General features: G+C 39.7%; 2 protein-coding genes across 2 annotated transcripts; both read right to left on the bottom strand.

The window, feature by feature from the left end:
- Nucleotides 1-19,840: 19,840 nt before the first annotated feature.
- On the bottom strand, nucleotides 19,841-20,392 carry LOC132791421 (uncharacterized). Its single transcript, XM_060800321.1, has 2 exons — nucleotides 20,028-20,392; nucleotides 19,841-19,971 (listed from the first exon to the last, which is right to left on the bottom strand). The coding sequence occupies exons 1-2, from the start codon at nucleotides 20,268-20,270 to the stop codon at nucleotides 19,969-19,971; spliced, it is 246 nt and encodes an 81-aa protein (XP_060656304.1). The 5' UTR covers nucleotides 20,271-20,392; the 3' UTR covers nucleotides 19,841-19,968.
- A 348-nt stretch (nucleotides 20,393-20,740) lies between these two features.
- LOC132788159 (uncharacterized) lies at nucleotides 20,741-21,922 on the bottom strand. The gene is made up of 4 exons (XM_060795490.1): nucleotides 21,393-21,922; nucleotides 21,172-21,327; nucleotides 20,955-21,119; nucleotides 20,741-20,890 (listed from the first exon to the last, which is right to left on the bottom strand). Exons 1-4 carry the CDS (start codon nucleotides 21,441-21,443, stop codon nucleotides 20,741-20,743), a joined length of 522 nt encoding a protein of 173 aa, XP_060651473.1. The 5' UTR covers nucleotides 21,444-21,922.
- Nucleotides 21,923-21,939: the final 17 nt, after the last annotated feature.

A 21,939-nucleotide genomic window follows, 5' to 3' on the forward strand; every position in this document is an offset into this window, starting at 1 on the left:
TAGCGCCATCTACTTGCCCAAACTGAGCAACTTGACAGGCAACAACAAGAACAACAACAACAACAAAACCAGTCAAACTGGCCAGCAACTTGACGTCGCTCAACTGCACAGGTACAAAGGCATGCACACACATACACACGCACACTAACTCACAGTCACAAATACTACCTCAAGTTAGTGCTATCACGCCCCTCTGCATACACACACACGTTCACATACTCGACAATAGAGAGCGCTTGCGCTCTCTGGCTCTCTTGCTCTCTCTCGCATACTTGCACACTAGACACCGCCCACTCGTGAGCAACGAATTCAAAATGGCGACACGTCGCTGTCGCCTTGTAGCGCTGCCGTTCGTAAAACAACAAAAAATTTTCATTCACAAGACGCAGCCGGCTGCGGCCGTCACTTTTTGAAAGCAACACAAGACAACAAGAACCTTTAGGCAGCGGAGCACGAGCTCTTGTTCACAAGTGACCCAAACGGTTGACCAACCGTCCGTCCGTACGTCTGTCCGTTTGTCTGTCTTTAGAAACCCCTCGAGCCCCCATCAGCAGTTGTCACCTGTACTGCCCGAGGAGGATTTCCGCTTTGGCTTGGCGGGGTTTTTTTTTGTTTTATGGAGCTGCTTGCTGCATATTCATAAGCCGCTGGTGCAATTAAAGGCGTCGTCTCAATTGCTAGACAAGAAACGTGCATCGATCAATAAGCGCTTAAACTATTGGGCACCGCACTGATCCGATTAAAATTGTAATCCCTGGCAAACGGCTTCGCTGCACTAATTTGAAGGCACCACCAAGTAAAATGCACGTAATTGTTGCAATTAGTTAATGAAATATTTATTAAATGCAAATTATGATTGCGGCTTTAGCTGCTGCTGCTGCTACTGTTAACTTTCCCACTGTCTTACTGTAAGTAAAGTGTATCTGAGCGTGTGTGAGTGTGTATGAGTGTGTGTTGTGCAAGTGTGCGAATGTATTTGCAAACAGTCTGTCTTCAATAATTGCACATAAATCAAAATTAAATCGTCACTCGACGTGGGGCACGTGCAATCGAAACATTTCAATTCAACGCGTTTGCAAGTCAATTTTACCAATTGTCCATTATATTAAATAGACAAATTGACATATGTTTGCTCAGCTCATTTCATTTTTTATCAGCGTATAAATAAATAAATTATTTCGACTATAAATTCCAAGAACTGTTAAAGCTGAATTAAATGTACATATAAACACTTTATCAATTTAATTGTAATTGTGAAGTTATTAATAAAATATATAGATATGTATGTTATATAATATAATCAATTAATTTGACTTTGATTTTCAAAGTTTGATATTATTGACTTACTATACTAAAATATATTTAATATTCCCAACTAAATAAATTTGATTATGAATTCCAAGAACTGTGTTTACATACAACTGTGTGTTATTGAATTACAATAATAAAATGGATTTCATATTACCAAATAAATGCAGGAACTGTTTTTTTTTACTGTAACAGTAAATTAAGGTTAACATGTAAATAAAATTACAATTCAAATCGAAATTTAATTAGAATTAAAGTTGCTCTCAATATAAACCTTAATAAAATGACTAAATAAAACATAATTAAATGACTGCTGAAATACTCTAGTTAATGAAGAGTGCTCTACTATAATCGTAGTGTAATTTCATTAGAGTGAAAAGTATAATCTTGTCTTCCACTCACATAAGTGGCTATCTTGCATATCCATGTGGAATACTTTAACCATTGATGTCTTACTCCGAGTGACGCCCAAGTAACTAAAGAGTAGAAAATCAGAATTAAGCAAACGTAGCATTCAAATACAGAAGCCTAATCGATTTTATTACCAAATAACATTAATTCCCAAATTAAAGCCAAGCGCCGCGACGGCAGTTTGCAGTTGAACAAATGAGACGATTAATTTTGTTAGTTCTCTGCTGTATATAGTAGGCCTAGGCAAGCGCTCTTGACGACCCCAAAACGAAATATAAAAATAAAATGAAAGAAGCATATACTGTGTACACAGAAATCAACGGAAAATTTGAAATGCACAGCAAAACGCCCACGTGAAGGCAAAGAAGAAAGCGCAAAACGTCAAGGGTTCTTCAACGTTCTTGAGCACAAGGTAAAAACCCAACGGGGCAAAGGCAAAGACGAGGGCGGGCAGCGAAGAGCTGAAAGAAAGGAGAAAAAAAGCAACACGGAAACACCTACAAAGGCGGGCAATAAAAGCAAATGGAAAGCAATGAGCGGCCCCAAAAAGCCAAAGTTCCCGGGCAATACAATTTATCATTTAAATAATAATGTGCCACAAATGACGAGAATGAAGGGACGACGATGCACACGGAAGGGACATTGCCAACCGACGAAGGGACGAAGGGTCACTGAGAGCTGTGAGCTGTGAGCGAGATGGCAAACAAAGACTATAAATCAATCAAATCGAGAGCCACAAGAACAGCAGCTAGAGCGAGATGGTAATGGGTCAAGTCTGTTGAGTTTCCTTTTGGGGGTTGGTTGCTTCGCCGCTCGGCTCAATGAAATGGAAACTGACGCTCGCTTCACTCGGTTAACGTGGCTCTGTTGGTTAACTTGGTTCACTTGCCCGAAAATGAAATGCGAAACAACGCGCTCAAATTACATTTTAATGAGCCAGCCAAGGCAAGGCAAGGCCACTCTAGTAGTAGTAGCACCACAAACTGCACGCTGACCTAAGCAACAATAACAACAACAACGAAAAAAGAGCTGCCACAACAACTACAACGAGAGGGCAGGAAGACCAACAAGTTGAGCGGCCCCAAAATGCCCATTTGATGCGCCTTTCAACGCCATAAATTTTATGAATGCAGCTTCAGTCATAGAGACGGCGACTTTTATGAATTTGTTTATGATGTACGAGGAGTCTGATGAAAGCGCCGCAGCAGGCGCCAAATTGGGTCAGCCACAGAGACAGAGAGAGAGAGAGAAGGAGAGAGAGACTGTGGACCGCCCGTGGTTGGGCATTAGCGTTGCCCACATGTTGGCTGGAGCAGCCAGTGCTTCGAGTCTCTTGCTTTGCTTTGCTTTGGCTGTGTATTGACATTCAATTCGAAATAAATCAGACTTTACGACTTCATTGCACATTGGGAGCTGCTCTCTGAGGTCTCTGGCTGCCATGGTTAGTGGCTGGCCGCTATGGCTGTGGCTGGCGGCGTCTTTCAAGCAAAGGCAACGCTGGTGGCGTTGGCGCTTCAAGCATCCTGTGTTAATTGGCCGCCATCGCCGTCACTGCCAATAAATTTTCAGCCCCAACGGCGACGTCTACAACGACAACGACGACGACGACGATGGCAACGGCAACGACTTATTCTCATTGTTGATGTATTCATTGAAAAGTATTGGCTTTTGTGGTTGTTGTTGTTGTTGCCAGTTCGATTAGCTGGCACTATGTTGGGGCCACTTGCAACGCGTGACTTTGGCACACCATTTGCGAATTCCTGCGGCGCCAATTAGCCAAAATACAAAAAACGTCTACGAAAAAATATTCGAAAAACCAGTAAACGGAATTTCAATTGAGCTACTGTGTCGCGCAAAACGTGTTGGAGAAATTCGTTGATGTCTTTATTGCAAAACGAAAGACTTAGGCGACGAACTAGCAACCCATACAGGATGTTCGTTTGACGCCCGCACTTGACGTCTGCGCTGCCAAAAAAATCATGAACCTCAACCTCCGCTACGTCGTTGGTGTAAAACAATTTCACACCTGGGAAACCTTTTAAGCAGCGTCACCCAAAAAGCCATCAACCGCCGAAATGAAATGTTTTGAAATTTAAAAATAATTGTTGACACTTTTTTTTTTTGTATTTTGTCTGTAGTACTTGTTGTGGAAGTAGTTGTAGTTGTTGTTTTCGTTGTTGTTTACCCATCCACGTAACAAGTGCGCCTCTTGGCTGCACATGCGCATAGAGGAGAATAGGAAAACTTCCGGCACACACAACTCACAACTCAAAAACTCAGCCACAAAATTTAGTTGTGTCACATTAAAAAGCAATTATCACCTTAAATTAACCAACGTATGTACAACAACGTACAACATTTTGTGGGTGCCATCAAATATTCAAATTGGTTGCCTCGCATTTTTTCTAATGACTTTTCAAAAAACGAAAAAAAAAAGATAACCAGCCAACAACAACAAGAGAGTGTGTTTTTTTTTCCACGGGGGAGTTTGGCTCAAATTAACTTGTTGCTATTTTCGATTGGGCGCGTCACTGTCAGCTTGACTTGAACCCCTGCTCCTACCCCTTGTTACCCCTTGGGACGGGGGTTTCGAACGGTTGCGCTTTTAATTCGTTTTAAATTATATTGTACTCGGCTTTTTTTTTTGTGTTTAGAATGTTTTCTGTATTCCTTGCTGGCGATCTAGAGTTTAATTTAGCATTGAAACGTATTTGACTGAAGTTTTAACGACAACAAAACTGATTCACAATATTGTACATGAACATTGGATCGAATTCAGCGGAAAGTAAGCAAAAAAATCCAGTTTTTTTTATCATCAATAATAATTATTATTATTTGCTGTTAAGCTGAAAGTTCCATTTACATAAAAAATGGCCAACAAATTGCAGCTATTGCCATAACAATTAGCACAGCTAACAAGCTCTTTATTTATGGTTAAGCATATTGGAATATTGTTAGAGCTTTAAACAATCCCTTATTGAGTATTATTAATTGTTAATAAATTAGTAATCAACTGCTAAAGAGTTTTGCTTAAGATACAAATCACAAATATTTTCCAAACAATTAACGATAAGCAACAATAGTGAATTTTCAAAAGTATCTTCTGAAATTTTATAAAGATAAAAAAATAAATACTAAGTAATAATAAGTAAGAGTCGAGTCTGCTCGATTGTAAGAGGGGGTAGCGGGTACCCATTTTCAATGAAACTATATTCTACAAATTTACCAAAAATATACCATAAAATACAAAAATATACTTAAGATATATTCGATATATGGATATTGTACTATTAAATACCATAGAGTACAAATTATATCAGATTGCCAGCAATCCGATTTCAGTAGGCGTTTTTAGCCAGACAAAAGTATTTCTAAAATTTGTTCCACAATTTGTAGCTGATGGCAACCTCATTTTCTGGAATCTTAAATACTTTAGTTATTATTGTGTTAGTGTAATAAATATCACAACTATTCTGATACCAATTATCAAGAATTGTATATAATTGTATAAACATCATTTCAAAAATACAGTATTTTAATATTCCAAAAACTAATATATTTCAAATATCAATAACAAAGAAAATAATACTCCGATTTTAGAATTCTATAAAAAAAATTTTAAAAAATACAGTATTTTAATATATTAAAAACTATTCAATTTCAATTTTTATTACATTCATTTTCATGACACTTTTGTACCACGGTGCAATGTCGCATATGCTCCATTATCAAAACACCTTACTTAGGTAACAACAAAGTCAACAACAACGAGGTGAAATTTGTGTTTTGACGGAAACATTTGTCAGCGTTTTTGCAGCCATTTGTGGCGCCTCTGGACTTGGAGTTGGGGGAGTGAAGGAGGTACGCACTGCAGCACACAACCAAAAAAACATAATAAAAAGGGTTGCTGAAAACATTTGAACAATTTAATTAGATTTCCCCCAACACTTTTCGTGGTGTGATGGAAAATGATGCAAACAAATTATCGTGGGCCTGTTAAAAAGAGTCCGACTGTAGTACAATAATAGTTGATGTGTGAGAGAGAGAGAGACTGCAATAAAATTTGAAAAGCGTGATTTATGCGCAGCGTGTGTGACAAGATTATGGCATCTCCAACATAGTTCCATTTGGTTTATTTTCGAGTATTTTGTTGGTTGTGCATTCTTGACATCCACAAACTGAGGAAAACTGGTAATTTGAAATGGCGTCGACTCCATTGTCAAGTCAGCCACATTTGATTATACAATAAGCAATCTGGCCGGCAGCCAGAAACAAACACTCTCCAGCAATACGAACCACCAACGAAGCTGCAAACGTTGCGCCGTCAAACTGAGCATTGAATGATGCTCCAACTGAACATTTCCAATCCCCAGACTCAATTCATTCACGGCATGGCAATGCTCGTTGATGGCACACAGACCATTGACATCCTCGTTGCCGGCGTTGACTTGGCCATAGTTCAGCAGTAACAGTAGCAACAGCAACAGATACAACCACGAAATCATGGAATCAATTCCGAATTTTATTAACAAATACAGACAAAAAATAAATGCTGTTGATACGAAACCAGAGCTTGTTTGATTTAGAATTCGTTTTTGTTGTTTTTTTTTTCCTAAAAGCCAAAGGTGTCTCTGTTCATATCGAAGCAAACGTTATATATATATAGAAAATTAATTGCTAAGCAGGCCAGGATGAGGATCAGCAGCTCTCTTTCCTTAACTCACACACACGCACACACACTCCTTTGTGTATTATTGGGGACCCTTTTGCCTTAGCCATATGAGTGATATGATTTATATTGTCTTTCTCAGCGGCGCCACAGTCGACGTCGTCGGCATCTTTAATGTCTGCTATATATATGAGTATATATCTATCTGTTTTGTGTGTGTGTTTGTGTGTGTGGGTTGATGATGATGAGAGGCGGCTGCGCTTTTAATTTGTGTTTGCTTCGCGTTTCGTTTTATTTTCAAGAATTTTGTGTGCCGCCGACACCCTTTTTAGAGGAAGAGGAACAAGTCTGAGACAGTATCTCTGCGTGTAACCTGTCCACTTCTTCACACTTCATTCGCTGAAGCGCTGCTGCTGCTGCATCGCTCCAGTTTCGATTGCTAATCCGTTTTGCCAAATTCGCCATGCACTCAATTTGCAACGTGGGCGCTAATTATAATCAGTTACCTGGACACACAACACACAGGATGTTGTCGCATGCTGTGCGGGTGAATTTGTTAATGAGCTGACGCCGTTTGCGATTGTCATTTGCAAATTGTTGTTCCAAGGATTTGTACATTCAACAAGGTCATTGCAAGCGCCAGTTGAAATGAACTGCAGAGCAAATCGCTGGCAACTGGGTTAATGCTAATGTGAAGAGTGTCTTGTGTTCTGGCCCAGTTTGTTTGCATGCAAATGAGGCCTAAGCTCACAAGTCATCTAACGGTGCTGACTTGGTTGTTATTGTTGCTGCTGCTGCTGCTGCTGCTGTTGTTGCAACGGCAACGCCCAGGCGCAGCAATGCGCCCGCAGCCAGTGGCAGCATCTATCAAACAGAACAGCGACGACTGCTCTCCATACAGAGAACATGGCCATGTTTTGTATTATAAAGTGCACTACGGCTACCAGTTAAGTGCATGTTGCTGGCGGGCCTCGAGAGTGGTCAGAGCGACCAAAGCATCAAGCGCAGAGCATCGGTAGGTGTGTAAACTATGTTGCTGCCGCATGTTGCTGTGAAAATGTTGCTGCTGCTGCTGTCCGGCCGAAATACGAAAAAAACGCCAAGGGGCAAGAACCTTTTTTCATTTCGGCTGCGCACTAACCGAGTGGGCGCGATCACCTGATGTTGCAGCCACAGCAACAACAGCAGCAGCAACAGCAGTTTAAGCAACGCGCCAGCAGTAGAACAGCTTCTGTGCAACATGGCCACCTTGCTGGTTGCAAGTTCCAACTGGAACTGGGACTGAGACAGCGACTGAGGTTGGCTTTCTTTTCATTCATGCACTTTAGTGCGCTGTTCCATGCGGGTTTGGCAACAAGTTGCCAAGCTATAATTACCGCATCCATGTCGCTGCAAGTTGCTACTTCATAAATTAGCATGCTGCCACCACAAGTCTGACTTCGCTGGCCTCGCCTCGCCTCGGCATGTGCTCCATTTGCAGTGCTTTGTCATTGCCATTTGCAGCAGCCTCTTGCATAGTAGAATGTGCTGCAGCAGTTTTCCATGGAAATAGGCAACAGGCAACAACCAGCAACCAGCAACAGCCAAAACACAAATCACAAATCACATTGGCAGCGGCCATTAGGCTTCCGTGCTGCCTAGTCGCAGTTTTTAAGAGTTGAAGACGCGCGGTCGGAATTGGAGACGCAATGTGGAAGCCCAGACGAGGCCATGCTAGCCTCCGGCTAGTGTACAAGCTGCTGAAGCTGTGGCTGTCGTTGTGGCTATGGCTGTGGCTCTGGCTCTGGCTGCTCCTCCTGCTCGTTTTCCTTGAATTTCGCTTCACTGGAGCTGAGCAACACATTGCAACGCCCTCGTCCGCGTTCGTCCTGCGCCGCTCGCTTGTTAGGGCCGCCAAAAGCTCGTTGCCCTCTCTCTCTCTCTCTCTTTCTCTCACTCACTCCCCACCCCTCTCTTTAGTTCTCTTTTTTTGCTGACTGACCCACAAACAATTTGTTTTTGCATTTCGCTGGCGGGGATTACACAGCGACCGGCTATGATAGCTGCCACCCCAAAAAACCAAAAAAAATGAGTCAAGCAGAGCATCTTCATTTTGGGTAGTCCAGTTTTCTATATACTCTTACCAAAAAAGGATAACATGCTCATACGCCGCTTAATAATCGTTTACGCAAGTTTCGTTTGTCCTTTAGAAAAAAGGAAGAGCAATTCACTCAGCGGCATATTTATCTAGTTTAATTGCCACTCAATTAAATGACCAGTCTAAGCCGTAATGCGATTTATAGAAGAAGTATTTAATATTTAGCATTAATTAAAGAAATACTAATTTTTCCTCATGATATTGTATATTTAATAGAACGAGTTCTCATCCATGTATTCGATATATTTGCCTAACAACAACAGCTTTTTTCCGTTTTGCAAACTTTTTTATAACTTATACATTTATTATAATCCATTTCACAACAATATTTTTCCATTTTCGGCAATCTTACCACCAACAACATTCTCTGTCTGTTTTGCAATATTATTATTATTTTTCCCTTATTTTTGATCACTTTCACAATGTAGTTTCTTTTACAATGAATTCTTTCATAGATTATAATATTAGTACTTTTTTACAGAATTAAATATTTACTAATGAGACACCTAAGACTCCACCTAAATTATAATTTTAAGCAAATAATTTTTCCCGTTTACTGCAACATTTTTTAAAATTCATTTTATAAGCTTCCTTCCATTAACAGCATTCTATGGCTGCTTCTCTTACTTTTACCCATAGTCATTAATTCTGTTTTAACTTATAATTTAATTAAAACTGTGAGACATACGACTAAGCTAAATTTATAATTTTAAGCAAATATCTTTCCCCATTTACTGCAACATTGTATAAAATTCATTTGATCATAATGGGAGGCATTAACAGCATTCTCCGGCTGCTTCTCTTACTTTCACCCATTCCATGGAATTTCCTCCCACAAGTGCAAAGCTGTTAACAAAGCTGTTATGCCCCACTGCGCAGTGTAGCCGAGGGACGCCAGGCAAGAGGCAGTCAACATCGACATCATTATCACGATCGGGCACGATTGGAGCGGAAGGTTCAGAGTCCGAACTGGTTCCTCATGGACCACGCTCATTGCGTGACTGCGTTTCAAGGTTTCTTTGGCTTCAGTTTCAGTTGTAGCTTTTGGGTTTTTGTGGATTCGGCGCATATCAGACGGAAATATTGTGCGAACTTGTGGATTTCAGGAAATCAATCTTGTTGCCATTAAATCACATTCGCTATTCGACTTTTTCGCTGTATCGTTTTATTGTTTTACAGCATCTCTCGACATCAAGAAACACAAAAAAAAACTTAAAAACTGGACAGAAGTTGCCACAAAATTAGCATAGGCACGAAACATGTTGCAGCCCTTAGCTTAACTTCTCTCTGTCTCTCTCTATCTTGCACTCTTGCTCTCTCTGTTGCTCTCATCATTAGGCAAAGCTGCAGCAAGGGGCAACAACTCGACGCTGGCGTATTTGTTCGTTCAACATGACCGCAGGCAAGGCTTCAGTTGTGGAGTTGGTCGTGGCCTCCGTCTTGGACTTCGAGTTGGGCTTCTTCCGTGGCCGGTTAACACCCAGTGCCACAGCCCCGAAATGAATGAGATCTGGCCAAGACGAAGCAGACAGGCGGCTGCCAAAGCTGCCCAACTGCTGCTGTAGCTCTTGATGATGTGGACGGTTGTGGACGGTTGTGGATGTGGCTGCTGCTTGTGGCCGCTGGGCATCAACTCGTAAGCGTTTTTGAAGACCTCCAGTGCAGCACGCGATTTATATACGACACCCATTTGGACATGGAAAGGAAATGGAATGGACAGCACAGAGACACACAACGAGAGAGAACCAAGACGAACAAACGCCCAAAAACACTGAAGCACGAGTCGCTCGAGGTCTTTCCTTACCGTTCTATAAATCTCTCCCCAGCCCCAAAAAACAAACAAAAAAAAAAAACTTTTATATTTATTAATGATTTCACTCGAATTTGTCGGTAGTTTATTTTTAGTTTTTTTTCCGTTTTTTCTTAATTATTTGTGGCGCGGCGAATGGCAATGGCGACTCAACTTTTTGGCTAGAGCCACTATGAAAAATGTAGTTTTAATTGGATTAGGCCAAGTCACAACAACAGGAGCAGCACTGTAAACAAATCGAGAAACAACTCATTTAACGCGCAACACGTGCAACTCATAGCATGTGCAACACGTGCAGCTCATTTTCGAAATGCTAATAAAATATAGATTTATCATCCGCAGTCCGCAGTCCACAGTCCGCAGTTGCAGTTGTAAAAGGCGCTACCATAATGATTAGAGCAAATAGTTTTGAGTACATCTTAGCTAGTGCCAACAAGTGTTTGACTTGGGCTACCACAAAAAGCGCTGCATCATTCCACAGCTCAGCGAGTGACGAGGGTACAAGAGAGACAGAGGTCGCGGCAGGAGTTGGAGATGGAGACAGAGTTGAAGTTGGAGTTGGAGATGGAGATGGAGCCAGAGACAAGCCAAACACTTGCGTGTGTCACTGTGCTGACGCTCAAGTGCTCGACTGGCTCCAGCTACAGAAGAGACAGCTCCAAGCGAGAGGCACCTGTACCAGCTGTAAAGGCCATGGTTGTAGCTGTAGCTGCTGCTGGTAGAGAAGCTATGGGCTTGGAGAGAAGTCAGCAGACTGAAATGAAAATTAAGTCATCAAGCCCGCCAGCCAGCTGAAGTAGGTGCTGTAAGTCCCAAAATCTAAACAGAGCGGGAGAGAGAGAGCGGGAGAGAGTGATTGTGAGAGCAAGACAGATACTTGTAAACATATAATAAACATATAAATTTAAGCATGTTGTGGTTGCTGCTGCTGCTGCTGCTGATGCAGACACTTCTTGATGAGATTTCAGCTCATCAGCATTTCGTGTCTGCGAACGCGAACGTGAACGCGGGAGACAAGTGTCTGGCGACGTCTCCGTCTCAGTCTCAATCTCAATCTCAGTCTCCTACTCCGTCTCCAGTTCCAATCTCAAAACTCAGTCTCAGTGTCTGCGATGAAGATGAATGGGCCAAGTTGACATATGAGGGTTTTAATCGTTATAGAAAACCTACGCATGCGATTCAAGCATTAAACTGAAACAAAAACAAAAATTCATTTCGTTACGTTTCTTTATCTCTCTCTTTCTATACTATTCTCTATCTCTCTCACTCTGTGTCTAGTCTCTCTAGTAGTTATTCTAATGACTTCATTAGGCTGTTGCAGACTCCCACGCCAATGGCCAATGTTATCCTGCGGCATTCCTTTGGCAGCCGATTTTGCTTAAATGGGCCGCCACACTTGACTTTGCACCAAGTCATGGCCACATCACATGGCCGGATTCGGTTTTTGTGTCCGATGAGCGCCTCATCAAAAGGATAAAACGGCTTTCAACAAGTTTCGAGTTGGCCTTTTGTTAGACAGACACAGAGCACACGAATCTCAAGACGCCGAATTCGAACAATGCCTTTGTGTGCCCACAACAATAACAATAAAAATACAAAAAAAAAATAATAAAAAAAATAACAAATCAAAGAGCGAGCCGAGCAAAAATAATAAAAAGGAAAAGCTGAAGCTGGAGCTCTGTGCACAAGCAGCAGCAGCGGCAAATGTCAGTCAGCCATTGATTATGATCATCAAATTATTGAGCGCCTATGAGCAACATTTGCTTGGACTCGGACTCTTTACTGGGATTGGGATTGGGCACAAAACGCCCCCTTCCGCAACAAAAAAATGTTTGCTGGCCAGGCTAAAGTCGAGGTTGAGGTTGAGGTTGAGGTTGAGGCTGAAGCTGAGGAGGCTGCTGCTGCTGTTGCTGCTGATGATGAAGACAAGAAGAAAACGTAAAACTGCTGACACAATCGAAGCAATTAAATCGTATGACGCGGCGGCAATGCCAATGCAATCGAAGTCAATCGAAGGCAAAGTCGAAGTCGAAGTCGAAGCCGAAGAGGGAGTCCCAAGTCCCAACTGAAAGTCGCAGCTCTCGAGGAGCGGATCTCGACAGCGATAAACGATTTTGGTTGCGTCTTTACAACTTTAACAGGTGAGAAAATGGGTTCAACTTCAACTGTACCACATGTTCATGTGTAAGTGTGAGTGTGTGAGTACACCCATTTGTTCATTCATGAGTCCTGCTCAGGTTTCTAATTCAATTGTCGAGCTCGTTGGCGGACTCTTTGGCGCTATGACTGGCCACAAATGAGACGCAGAGGAAGGCGGAAAGGGCAACTAGACAAAGCAAGGGGTAAAAAATGATTGGAGGTTTTTTTTTTGTCAATTTTGAAAGATCGGAAAGATCGTTGTTCCCGCTTTGCTCGCTCCAATGGACCATTTATTTGAACAACACAGCAGATCTGCATGCCCGATGCTCTTTTCAAGTTCCCGTAAATAATTTCACCAATAAAATTGAACTGAACTTCCGTTTCGATTGTGGGCAAGCGATAAGAATATACCCACAAAAAAAATCAGATAGTTCGGCTATTCACTGCGAGTATTTCAAATTGATTTTGTTTTTATTTTTTCCAAGTCCAGTCGAGGTCATTCATAATTGTCCATGTATAAGCCACGAGTTTTGATAAATAAAAAATTAAAACATTCAACCATTGCCCAACTCTTGTCAAGCTCTTTAATCTATTCTATGGAACTTACCCAGTTGTGATTGGCTTATAAAACAACTTTTTTGAGTTTGACTTAGATTCAAACATATTAATTTTAACAGAGTTTAGCGAATGTTTAAAATTATTCTTTTCTAAAAAAATGTATGTGTTTCAACTATGCTAATTTAAGTAATTTAAGTAAACTGTTTATTTTGATTATCAAAGATCTAATCTTATATGTATGTTAAAAAAAAATATCTATTATATTTTATTACAAGATTTAAATATTATTGTCTATTTCAAGTTTCATAATATTTTTATTATATTAGCAAAATAAACCGAACGACATATTTGGTATATCGTTGAAGTACTGCATTCGAAATATACCATAAAGGTCAAAATAAACCAGATAGTCAGCCAAAACAGCTAAAATCCTATTAAAAGTTTTTAGTAATTTGTTTATAAGTTTTGTATATATTTACAAAACTTTTTAAATGTTTAATCGGCAAATTTTAATTAGCAAAATTCAAAAATTACCAACTTAATCATTCAAAAATATATAAAAATATATGTTTAATTTAATTTGCTTAGATGTGATTTTATTTGATGTGCAAGCATATTTTTTTTAAAGATAAAAATTATACAAAAATTATAATAAATTCTTTTCATGCTATATTTAAATTAAATTGTTTTTTATTTTCTAAAAATAAACTATAGTAATAACTTTTAACATAAATGAAACTAACAAAAATATGTATATTGCACAATTTTCATTAAGTATACAGAAAAAAAAAGAAACATGTATAAAAACGAAGATCTAAAATATAAGTTTTTGCGTCAAGTTCAGCTTCTCAAATTATTCTATTCAATGCAATCATAGATCATATCATATCAGTTCTACGAAGTATATTATTATTATTTTGTGTAAGCCACAATCAAAACAGACTGATCGGCAGTAACTTATGTAACACAAATATCACAATTCAAAAAAAGTTGCAAATAAACTAGAAAAACCCAAACGTAATTAAAAATAATTGAATTTTAGTTTTGTTTTTCTTCTTTACTGTACTGTGTGATTGTTTTTCTCGAATCGAATGCGAGTAGCCACAAAGTGCTAAATATATACAATATCGTTGTTGTAATAATAAAATCGATGAATTTCAAGCGTACTTTGGGGATAGCTTAGAGCTATTGGGGGTTTGGTCCATGGGTTGGTTGCCAATTGACAAGCAAAGTTTCCACGCTTGGCAAGGCTGGCGGCAAATTGACGGCAATTTATTAATTCAAAAAAACGAAAAATGGCCAGCAGAAAAAAAATGGAAATGGAAATGAAAATGGAAATAGACAAAACGCAAATCCTATTTGTCAATTTATTTGCGCAAGTATGCGTGCAACAATAGCAACAGCAGCAGCAGCAACAACAAATTGTCAATTGCTTAAGCAAATTGCGCATAATTGACATTTTTTCCAATTGCTCAACAGGCATTGTTTGGCTCCCACACGGAGGCCACACAGTCATCGCTTCATAGAAGCAGTCATAGCCATTCCCGTTTAGATCCAGCAGCTACCCCGCTGTCCACTCTGCTCTCCTATCCTCTCCTTTGTTCACCTCTGTAGTTTCTCTAGCCACAATGTCGTCACGCCCGGACTATAAAACTGTCCGCGCCAATGATTTAATTTCCCAAATATTGTTGGGGCATAAATCTTGCCACGGCCGCAACAAGTGTCAACAACGTTACAACCCCGTTGTAGGTGGGCTCAAAGGCAACAAAGTTGCCGCTGCCGATGCCGCCGCCGTCGATTGCATGAAATCAATTGTAGCACCTTTTTTGTTGGTTTGATATTCGATTAGAGTTTATGGTTTGTTTTTGCTGCAGCAGCGGCAGCTCATTAGTTGCAACAAAACGTAGAACAAGAGAAAACCCTCTTGCCCCTTGCGGCATCAGCTGGACGCTGTGCCACACCTACAACAAGGAGAATGTGTCGCATTGTGTGGCACTGACAATTATGGCCCTTTTGTTGCTCAATCTGCCGCAACACTTGTGTCCTGCTCCTGCTGCGTTTCATAATTTCCGCCTAAAAGGATTTCACAGTTCAAGGCATTATGAATGTCTGCCTGTGTCTGTGTATGTGTGTGTGTGTGTGCGAGTGTGTGTTGTCCATAGATAATCCCATTGGCATTATAATGAGCCGCTTTTGTGTGAGCGAATGTGTGCTGTCTCTTTGTCTCGACTCGAAATCAAACACTTATGTCATAGACCAACACGAGCATTGGCCAAGTTCTAAAGCTAAAGCACGCAAGCCAAATGTGTCGCCATGTTGGCGTCGTCTCTGAAACGGAAACGACTTCGACAACGACTACAACTTCGACTACGAATAGAAATAGAAATGTAGTCGAAGTCGCAAAGTAAGTCTCAACACACACACATTCAGAAAAATCTTAGATACTCGTTCCATGGCGTGTTTGCGTGGCGGCAAAAGTGGCCCCTATCATTATAGCTGTCGTCTTAGCTGAAATTGGAATTGGGATGCGAGTGCGAGTGCGAGTGCGAGAGCGAGTGGCGTGGCTTCGAGAGTGGTCAGCGACGTCGGGCGGATGCGCTTCCAGACAGTCGACAGCCAGCAGCCAGCAGCAGCCATCACTAGCCGCAGAGATCTCAAAAGATTTCTAGGCCCAAAAAACAGAAACATGTTGCATGTTGCCTTTTGTTTGGGGTTTTTTCGGTTTTTTTTTCCTAAAGAGGGGGGTGGAAGCAGTTACCCAAAAATGAAGAAAAAAAAATTGATTTACGACTTCCGTTGGTAATGAAAATTCACTTCAACAATAATTTTTAAACATTTTTTTTCTGGTTTCTTGAGCTACTTCATTTTGTTGGCCAATACGAAGTTGTTGTTGGCTGCTTTGGTGTTTGCTTTTATAGACTCATTTAAGGCGATTATTTAGCAATTTTTTAACGTATTGCCATACGAAATTTATTACGACAATGGCGCAAAGGCAGCCAGAAGTTTGCCAAGATTGAAGCAGCAACAGCAGCAGCAGCAGCTCCAGTTAGTGGCGAAATTTATGGGCCAGAAAGTGAATCATTTAAGTTAATGACTTTCAAACGTGTTCCATGCACACACACACACAGCGAAGCTGACTTGGCTGATTGACTTGGCATCAAAGTCCGAGATGATGTTCAGCCTGCTGACGCATTGGCCAAGACAAGTAGCTGCGGTGATTGATAATCCGTTGATTGAATTATGAGCGCAAGTGTAATTTGGCCAAGCAACTAAGTAAGTGTGTGTGTGTGTGTGTGTGTCTAGGCTTAGACAGCTGAACCAACTAAATGCAGATCCTAACTATGCTTCATGGCAGCAGCAGCAGCCGTGGGCGTTATTTGGCGGCAAATCAAACTAAGCCCAAGAAATTGGCAAATTGGCTTTGGGCTTGCGGCACAACTTGAAACGTTTCAAATTTGTTGTTGTTGTTGTTTTGATTTTTGATTGTGTCTTGTGTCTCATTGCCAATGGCGTTTTGAATTTCCAAGTCACATTTATGAGCTGCCGCATTGTCTTATTATACTGTTGAAGTTTTGTGCCAGCCAAACAAGAAATCAGCACACAAAACCAGCAGAACAACTGTTTGCCACTTGCTGCGTTGTCTACCTGTTAGCCAAGTTAAGCAAAACTGGATTAAGTCCCTTTTGCTTTGTTATTTTTTTGCGGTGCTGTTGCTGTTGTTTGCTGCTTGGTGCTGGACCTAATCCGACTTCATGTAATTGCAAGCAGACATGGCGCCAGTCAGTCAAAGCCATTGCCAATACCATTTACCATTTAGCCATTGTACGGCAGTTAATAGGATCAGCAATGCTCTGTCTGAGCCTGGCGTGAAATCCGCAAATGTTGTTTACCTTTTGCGAAAAGGGGTCACAGCCCAGAAAACCCTTGTCTTAGGCGTCAAGTGCACTATTCACACACACACACACACTCACACACAGCTACAGGTGTATGTGCGTGTGTTTACTTTGGACTGCTGCTGATTTTGGCTGTTTAGCCATTGTTTTTACAATTCGAGTTCAAGTGACACCCACAAAATGCTGCAAACGAACTCCTCGTATTTATTATTATTATTTTATTTATTATTTTTATTCGTTGCCCACATTCTCTTAGTACTCTTGCTTACAAATGTTCTTAGCCTTCTTCCTATTCTTGGCAACAGCCACGGCCGTGAGTCAACAAAAAAAAACACACACACACACAGCAAAGTTCGCATCGATGGGAAAATTGTGCAAACAATAAAAACGCAGAAAATAGGCACATCGAAAGCTCTCAAGCCAAATCAAGATATAACGAACAACAACAGCAACATATACTCTACATATATATATGGTATATATAAATATATATATGGGTGTGTGAGTGTACCCTATAGCCATTATTATATTTCACTCGATAGCAATTATTGCTACCGTTTAATTGTGCGCATTGCGATTTTGTGGGACGCCGCCGTTGATTTTTCACACGCGTTCTCTGAGTTCAGTTCAGTTCGGTTCCTCATCTCTTCTCTTCTCCTCCCGCTGAACTAGTTCCTGTATTCCCGATTCCCAGCCATAGCTCCGCATTGCTTCACTTGACTTGATTCCACCTCCCTCAATCTGTATCCGTGATTTCTGCAGCTGGCAATGCCCACGACAGAGTCCAGAAACAGCCAACAGCTCGACTCTCGTCTGTGAATGCAGCCACGTGGCTAATGATCCGCAAATTATTCCCCTCACCTCGCCTCAGCATTGCCCCAAATACGAGCCGAGTTTGTATTCAAGTAAGACTCTATGAAAATTTAATACATTTCCCGCAACTACAGAACTGTGCAAAAATGTTTGAAACGAACGCGTAATTTCCACACTTTGCCTTTTTGCCGAGTGCCATCGAATGAAAGTTTTGGCCAATAATTTGCATAGGGAACTTTATGGTAATTGCTTGTGACCTATGGCACCCAAGAAACAACCAAGTAATACTCACACTTGCCTTGAGCACTTCCATCATATTGCCATCAGCTGCTTTGGCCTACACATGCATAAAAAAAGCGAGCTTATAAATAGATTACAATATTGAATATGCAATGCGACTTGAAATTATTGATATATAGATTGCTGCACAAATAGGATATAAAATATGTATATGTTAAAAGATTTAAGAAACTAGCAACTTTTTCGCAGTTGAACGAGATTAAAATTGCAATCAATTATTACATGTTTAATGTTTCATCCCTCCATGGTAAAATTTCAAAAGTAGAATCTATTTTTGGTATATGCACCAATTATTATCTTTATTATTCCTCAAATAACAATCCTAAGTTTTTCTAATTAATCTGATATATATTGTACTATATGGTATATTTTGCGTGTAGAAGTGTATCGATATACCAATTATAGCTAATGGTATATTTAAGTAATGCAGTGCATTTATTTGGATATTTTAGCTATCTTTTCTTCCACAAAGGCTTTTCCAATTTATTCAGATTGTTTAAATTTGCATATTAAGAGCCTAATTATATATTAACAATTATACATATTGACCATTATAATAAGGGGAGATCAGGACCAGATTTATATTACATAAAGATTAATTATATGTACTACACTTAAAATAGAAACAAATTAGGTTATAAGGGTAGCAAACAGATCCTGCGGGTGCAGTCTTTTTAGATGCCTTTTAACCTTGTCTCTCATGAAACGTTGAACAAGCATATTTGGGTGTAAGGCCAATCTATTCAAATAACTCTTTGCCAGCAACTGCAAGATATTTGATCGCCTTCACATTGTTGCGATCTCTATAAAATTGGGTAACGCGTATTTCATAGTCAAGCACACTCAACTGTGACTTTCTTACTTTGTATATCTTAAATTCAGCATCAAATGAAGTAGTTAACTTTAATACCTGCTAAATTGATCCAGAGTAATAATGGAAAAGTGAATATGCGACTGTCTACTTCCTTACCGTACAAAAACTGTTTCCATTTTACAAGCGTCGAGTCATTCGCAATGTTAAATACAAAAAAAAATTGAAAGAAAAAAGTGCAAGCAACTCGGTCGCAGTTAATTACCTGTGCGAACTTTTCAACTAGACATGACTGAGGGAAGCAACAAACGAAAAAGGAGAAAAAAAAACAAACCCAACAGCTCCAGCTCCAGTCGTTACAGTAAGCACTCGGTAAGTTTTAATCAGCGCCACTGGAACCGGTTATCTAGCTGACATTTTCACCTTGTTAATTATGCGCATGGTCATGCAAATCAAATCGCAGCGCGATTCTGAGCCATAAAAATGAAGTGGCGGCTCAAAGTTGCATTGTCAGCGACCGATGGCCGAGAGAAGAGGCAACTACGATGATCTCTTAATTGCATGGCATGAGTGAAAACTGGCAACTGGCAATTGGCAACTGGCAACTAGAGCTGCAGGCCGTACTGGACAGAAGTCAAGTTCATTCATTGTGGTAAGAGGACAACACCTGTCCAGCCAGCTGAATCTCATCCAGAACATTGCTAATACCATCGAATTGTTATTCCTTTGCCAGCAGCTGAGCTACAGGCATTAGATGCACACCACTTGAGTGATCGCCATTATGCCAAATTGCTGACAAGTCTGACCTCATCCCGCAGATGACAGGTCTAGGTGTAGTTGAGGGTGTAGCTGCAGGTGCAGAGAGACACACAGAAAAATACAAATTCGAAATGGCAATACTCATGCTGCCATGACAGTAAAGTGGCGCCATCTGTTGTTAGGTGGCCAAATCAAATAGCAGAGCGGAAGTAAAAAGTGCCAAAAAGAACTCTTAATGCAGAAGTGTAAATGATGTATTAAAGCGTTGCAAAGAATCTGATACTTTCAGCTTAGCAATAATGCATTCGTGTGGGTTTGAATCGTCCGTATTCCCCATTGGTTGTCGGTGGCACATTCGCTTCACTATTCACATAGGAAGTATTATTCAAATCCTCTTCGTCGGCATCAAACGAACTTACATGTTTAACGGTAGTGGTATATTTATTGTGCAGCCTTTTGCGTTGGGCATATTTCATAAATGTTTCATCTCCGTACGTATGACGACTGTCGCAATAGATCTGAGCAACGCGACTAAATTCAATATTCTGACGACCCGGATACCAGCTAAAATTCTTTTGCCAACGCTCCTTAGATCGATCATCGTTCTCGGCTACCAAACGGTAATACTTCAGCTGATCTGTAGTAATGACTTCCTTAGCCATTGTTGAATAAAGATATTATTTTGGGGTTTCAATGTTTACTATGTATTGTCAATACTGATTTGTATTCTACTAAAAATTTGGCTTACAATTTGAATTACATTTCAGAAATGCCCTAATCGAAAAAGTACTTATTATTATTTCGAATATTTAGTTTCATTTTTATTTTTAGAATATAGTTAGTTTTAAAGTGATAAAACTTGTACAGACCCCGAGCGCTTTCCAGGCAAATAAGGTAACCGCAAAAATAAAAAAATACAGAAGGTTTTAAATAGTTCATTATCAATGTGGATTGCCAGCAATTAGCAATATTGTTCTGTTTATAACTCAATCATTAAACTGAATTGGACTATGACATTTTTGGTGTAGATGAGTTTGATAATTGTCAACACAATATTACAAAATAAATTATCAAAATATCGCTGAAAAACTAAAATTCTTCATTTAACTTTTTATTTATTTTTGCAATAGTTTTAAAATTTTGTAAAGTACACAATGATCTCAGCAAATGGAACTTTTCGAATACTCCAGGTGGTATTTAGTATATAACGGCCATCAGGAACAATATATTTAATTAGCGTATTAACATGTTGCACCGGGAGCTTTTCTACAAGTATATCATGCTAACCATGAAATATACATTTTAATTATTACGAGAAAATGTCTCCAATTAAAAAGAATACTTACATCAAAGGGACAAGTGTGATTGAGATTTGAAAACTCCTCAAAGATACCAAATAAGACGTTAACGAGCGCATTATTACGTTCCCTTAGAAATCTGCAACCATCAACAGTGACATTATATCGATCAAAGATATGCCTGTTGTCTCTCTTGTAGACCTTTAAAGATACCTGTTAAAAATCAAGTTAGATACTACACTCATATTATTTTTAAGTTGTTTACCCAAGTGTTATCAATAGGCAAGGACAAAAACTTAGTTTTCATGGAAAAATATTTGTAAGTACGATTAACGGACCTTAGATAGCAATAGTCAAATGTCAACACTTCTGGGTTTCTTATAATGCACTTGGCATTGTTAAATTCAAAAAATGCATAAATCTGCAAATAAACGCATAAAATAATACAAAATAATTCAAAATGTTTTACTATTTAATACAACTCACGCCAATTGGGCTTATTAAAGCAACGACTAGTGAAAATCGCCGTGAAATCATTACACCGCTGTTGGGAAAAAACGACTATTTCGTTTAAGCTATCGAATAATATTGCTCCAATGGCTATTCTGTTTTATACGCGCCATTGCAACTTATAATTACAAATTGGCATATAGATTTTTATCTTAAATGCTACTCTATTATTTTATTTAAATATTTCGGAAATTGTATCATTTCTTTTTAGTGTTTATAGCAAAGATGTTATAATTCCGATTATTTCAGTTGTAAACAAGTAATTTTCTTTAGTCAATTGAATTTAAAGCTACTGATAAAAAATACGTTACGTTTGAAAAAATATGCATCACTGTTCCACAACTGTTGTGCTTACAAAACGATCGATGCAAATATGTCTACAGCTTCGTTAAGTTTCGATAAATTTTGAGTTGACTTCAGTGAGGAGCAATGTGCGCGTGGAGCAACTTAACGGCGCAACTGTTGACAACTCTGAACTGAAATTGTGACAATCGGATTTTTTGAATATATCAATTCATCGATA

This window comes from Drosophila nasuta, chromosome 3, assembly GCF_023558535.2.
Source record: "Drosophila nasuta strain 15112-1781.00 chromosome 3, ASM2355853v1, whole genome shotgun sequence".
Taxonomy (NCBI): Eukaryota; Metazoa; Arthropoda; class Insecta; order Diptera; family Drosophilidae; genus Drosophila; species Drosophila nasuta.

What these genes read in the sequence shown, in the direction of transcription:
- LOC132791421 (XM_060800321.1), bottom strand. Translation starts at nt 20,270, where the DNA reads ATGGCTAAGGAAGTCATTACTACAGATCAGCTGAAGTATTACCGTTTG.
- LOC132788159 (XM_060795490.1), bottom strand. Translation starts at nt 21,443, where the DNA reads ATGATTTCACGGCGATTTTCACTAGTCGTTGCTTTAATAAGCCCAATT. An exon ending in CTTTAATAAGCCCAATTGGC is followed by an intron (nt 21,328 to 21,392) that starts GTGAGTTGTATT and finishes GTTTATTTGCAG; the next exon opens with ATTTATGCATTTTTTGAATT. An exon ending in TGCCTATTGATAACACTTGG is followed by an intron (nt 21,120 to 21,171) that starts GTAAACAACTTA and finishes GATTTTTAACAG; the next exon opens with GTATCTTTAAAGGTCTACAA.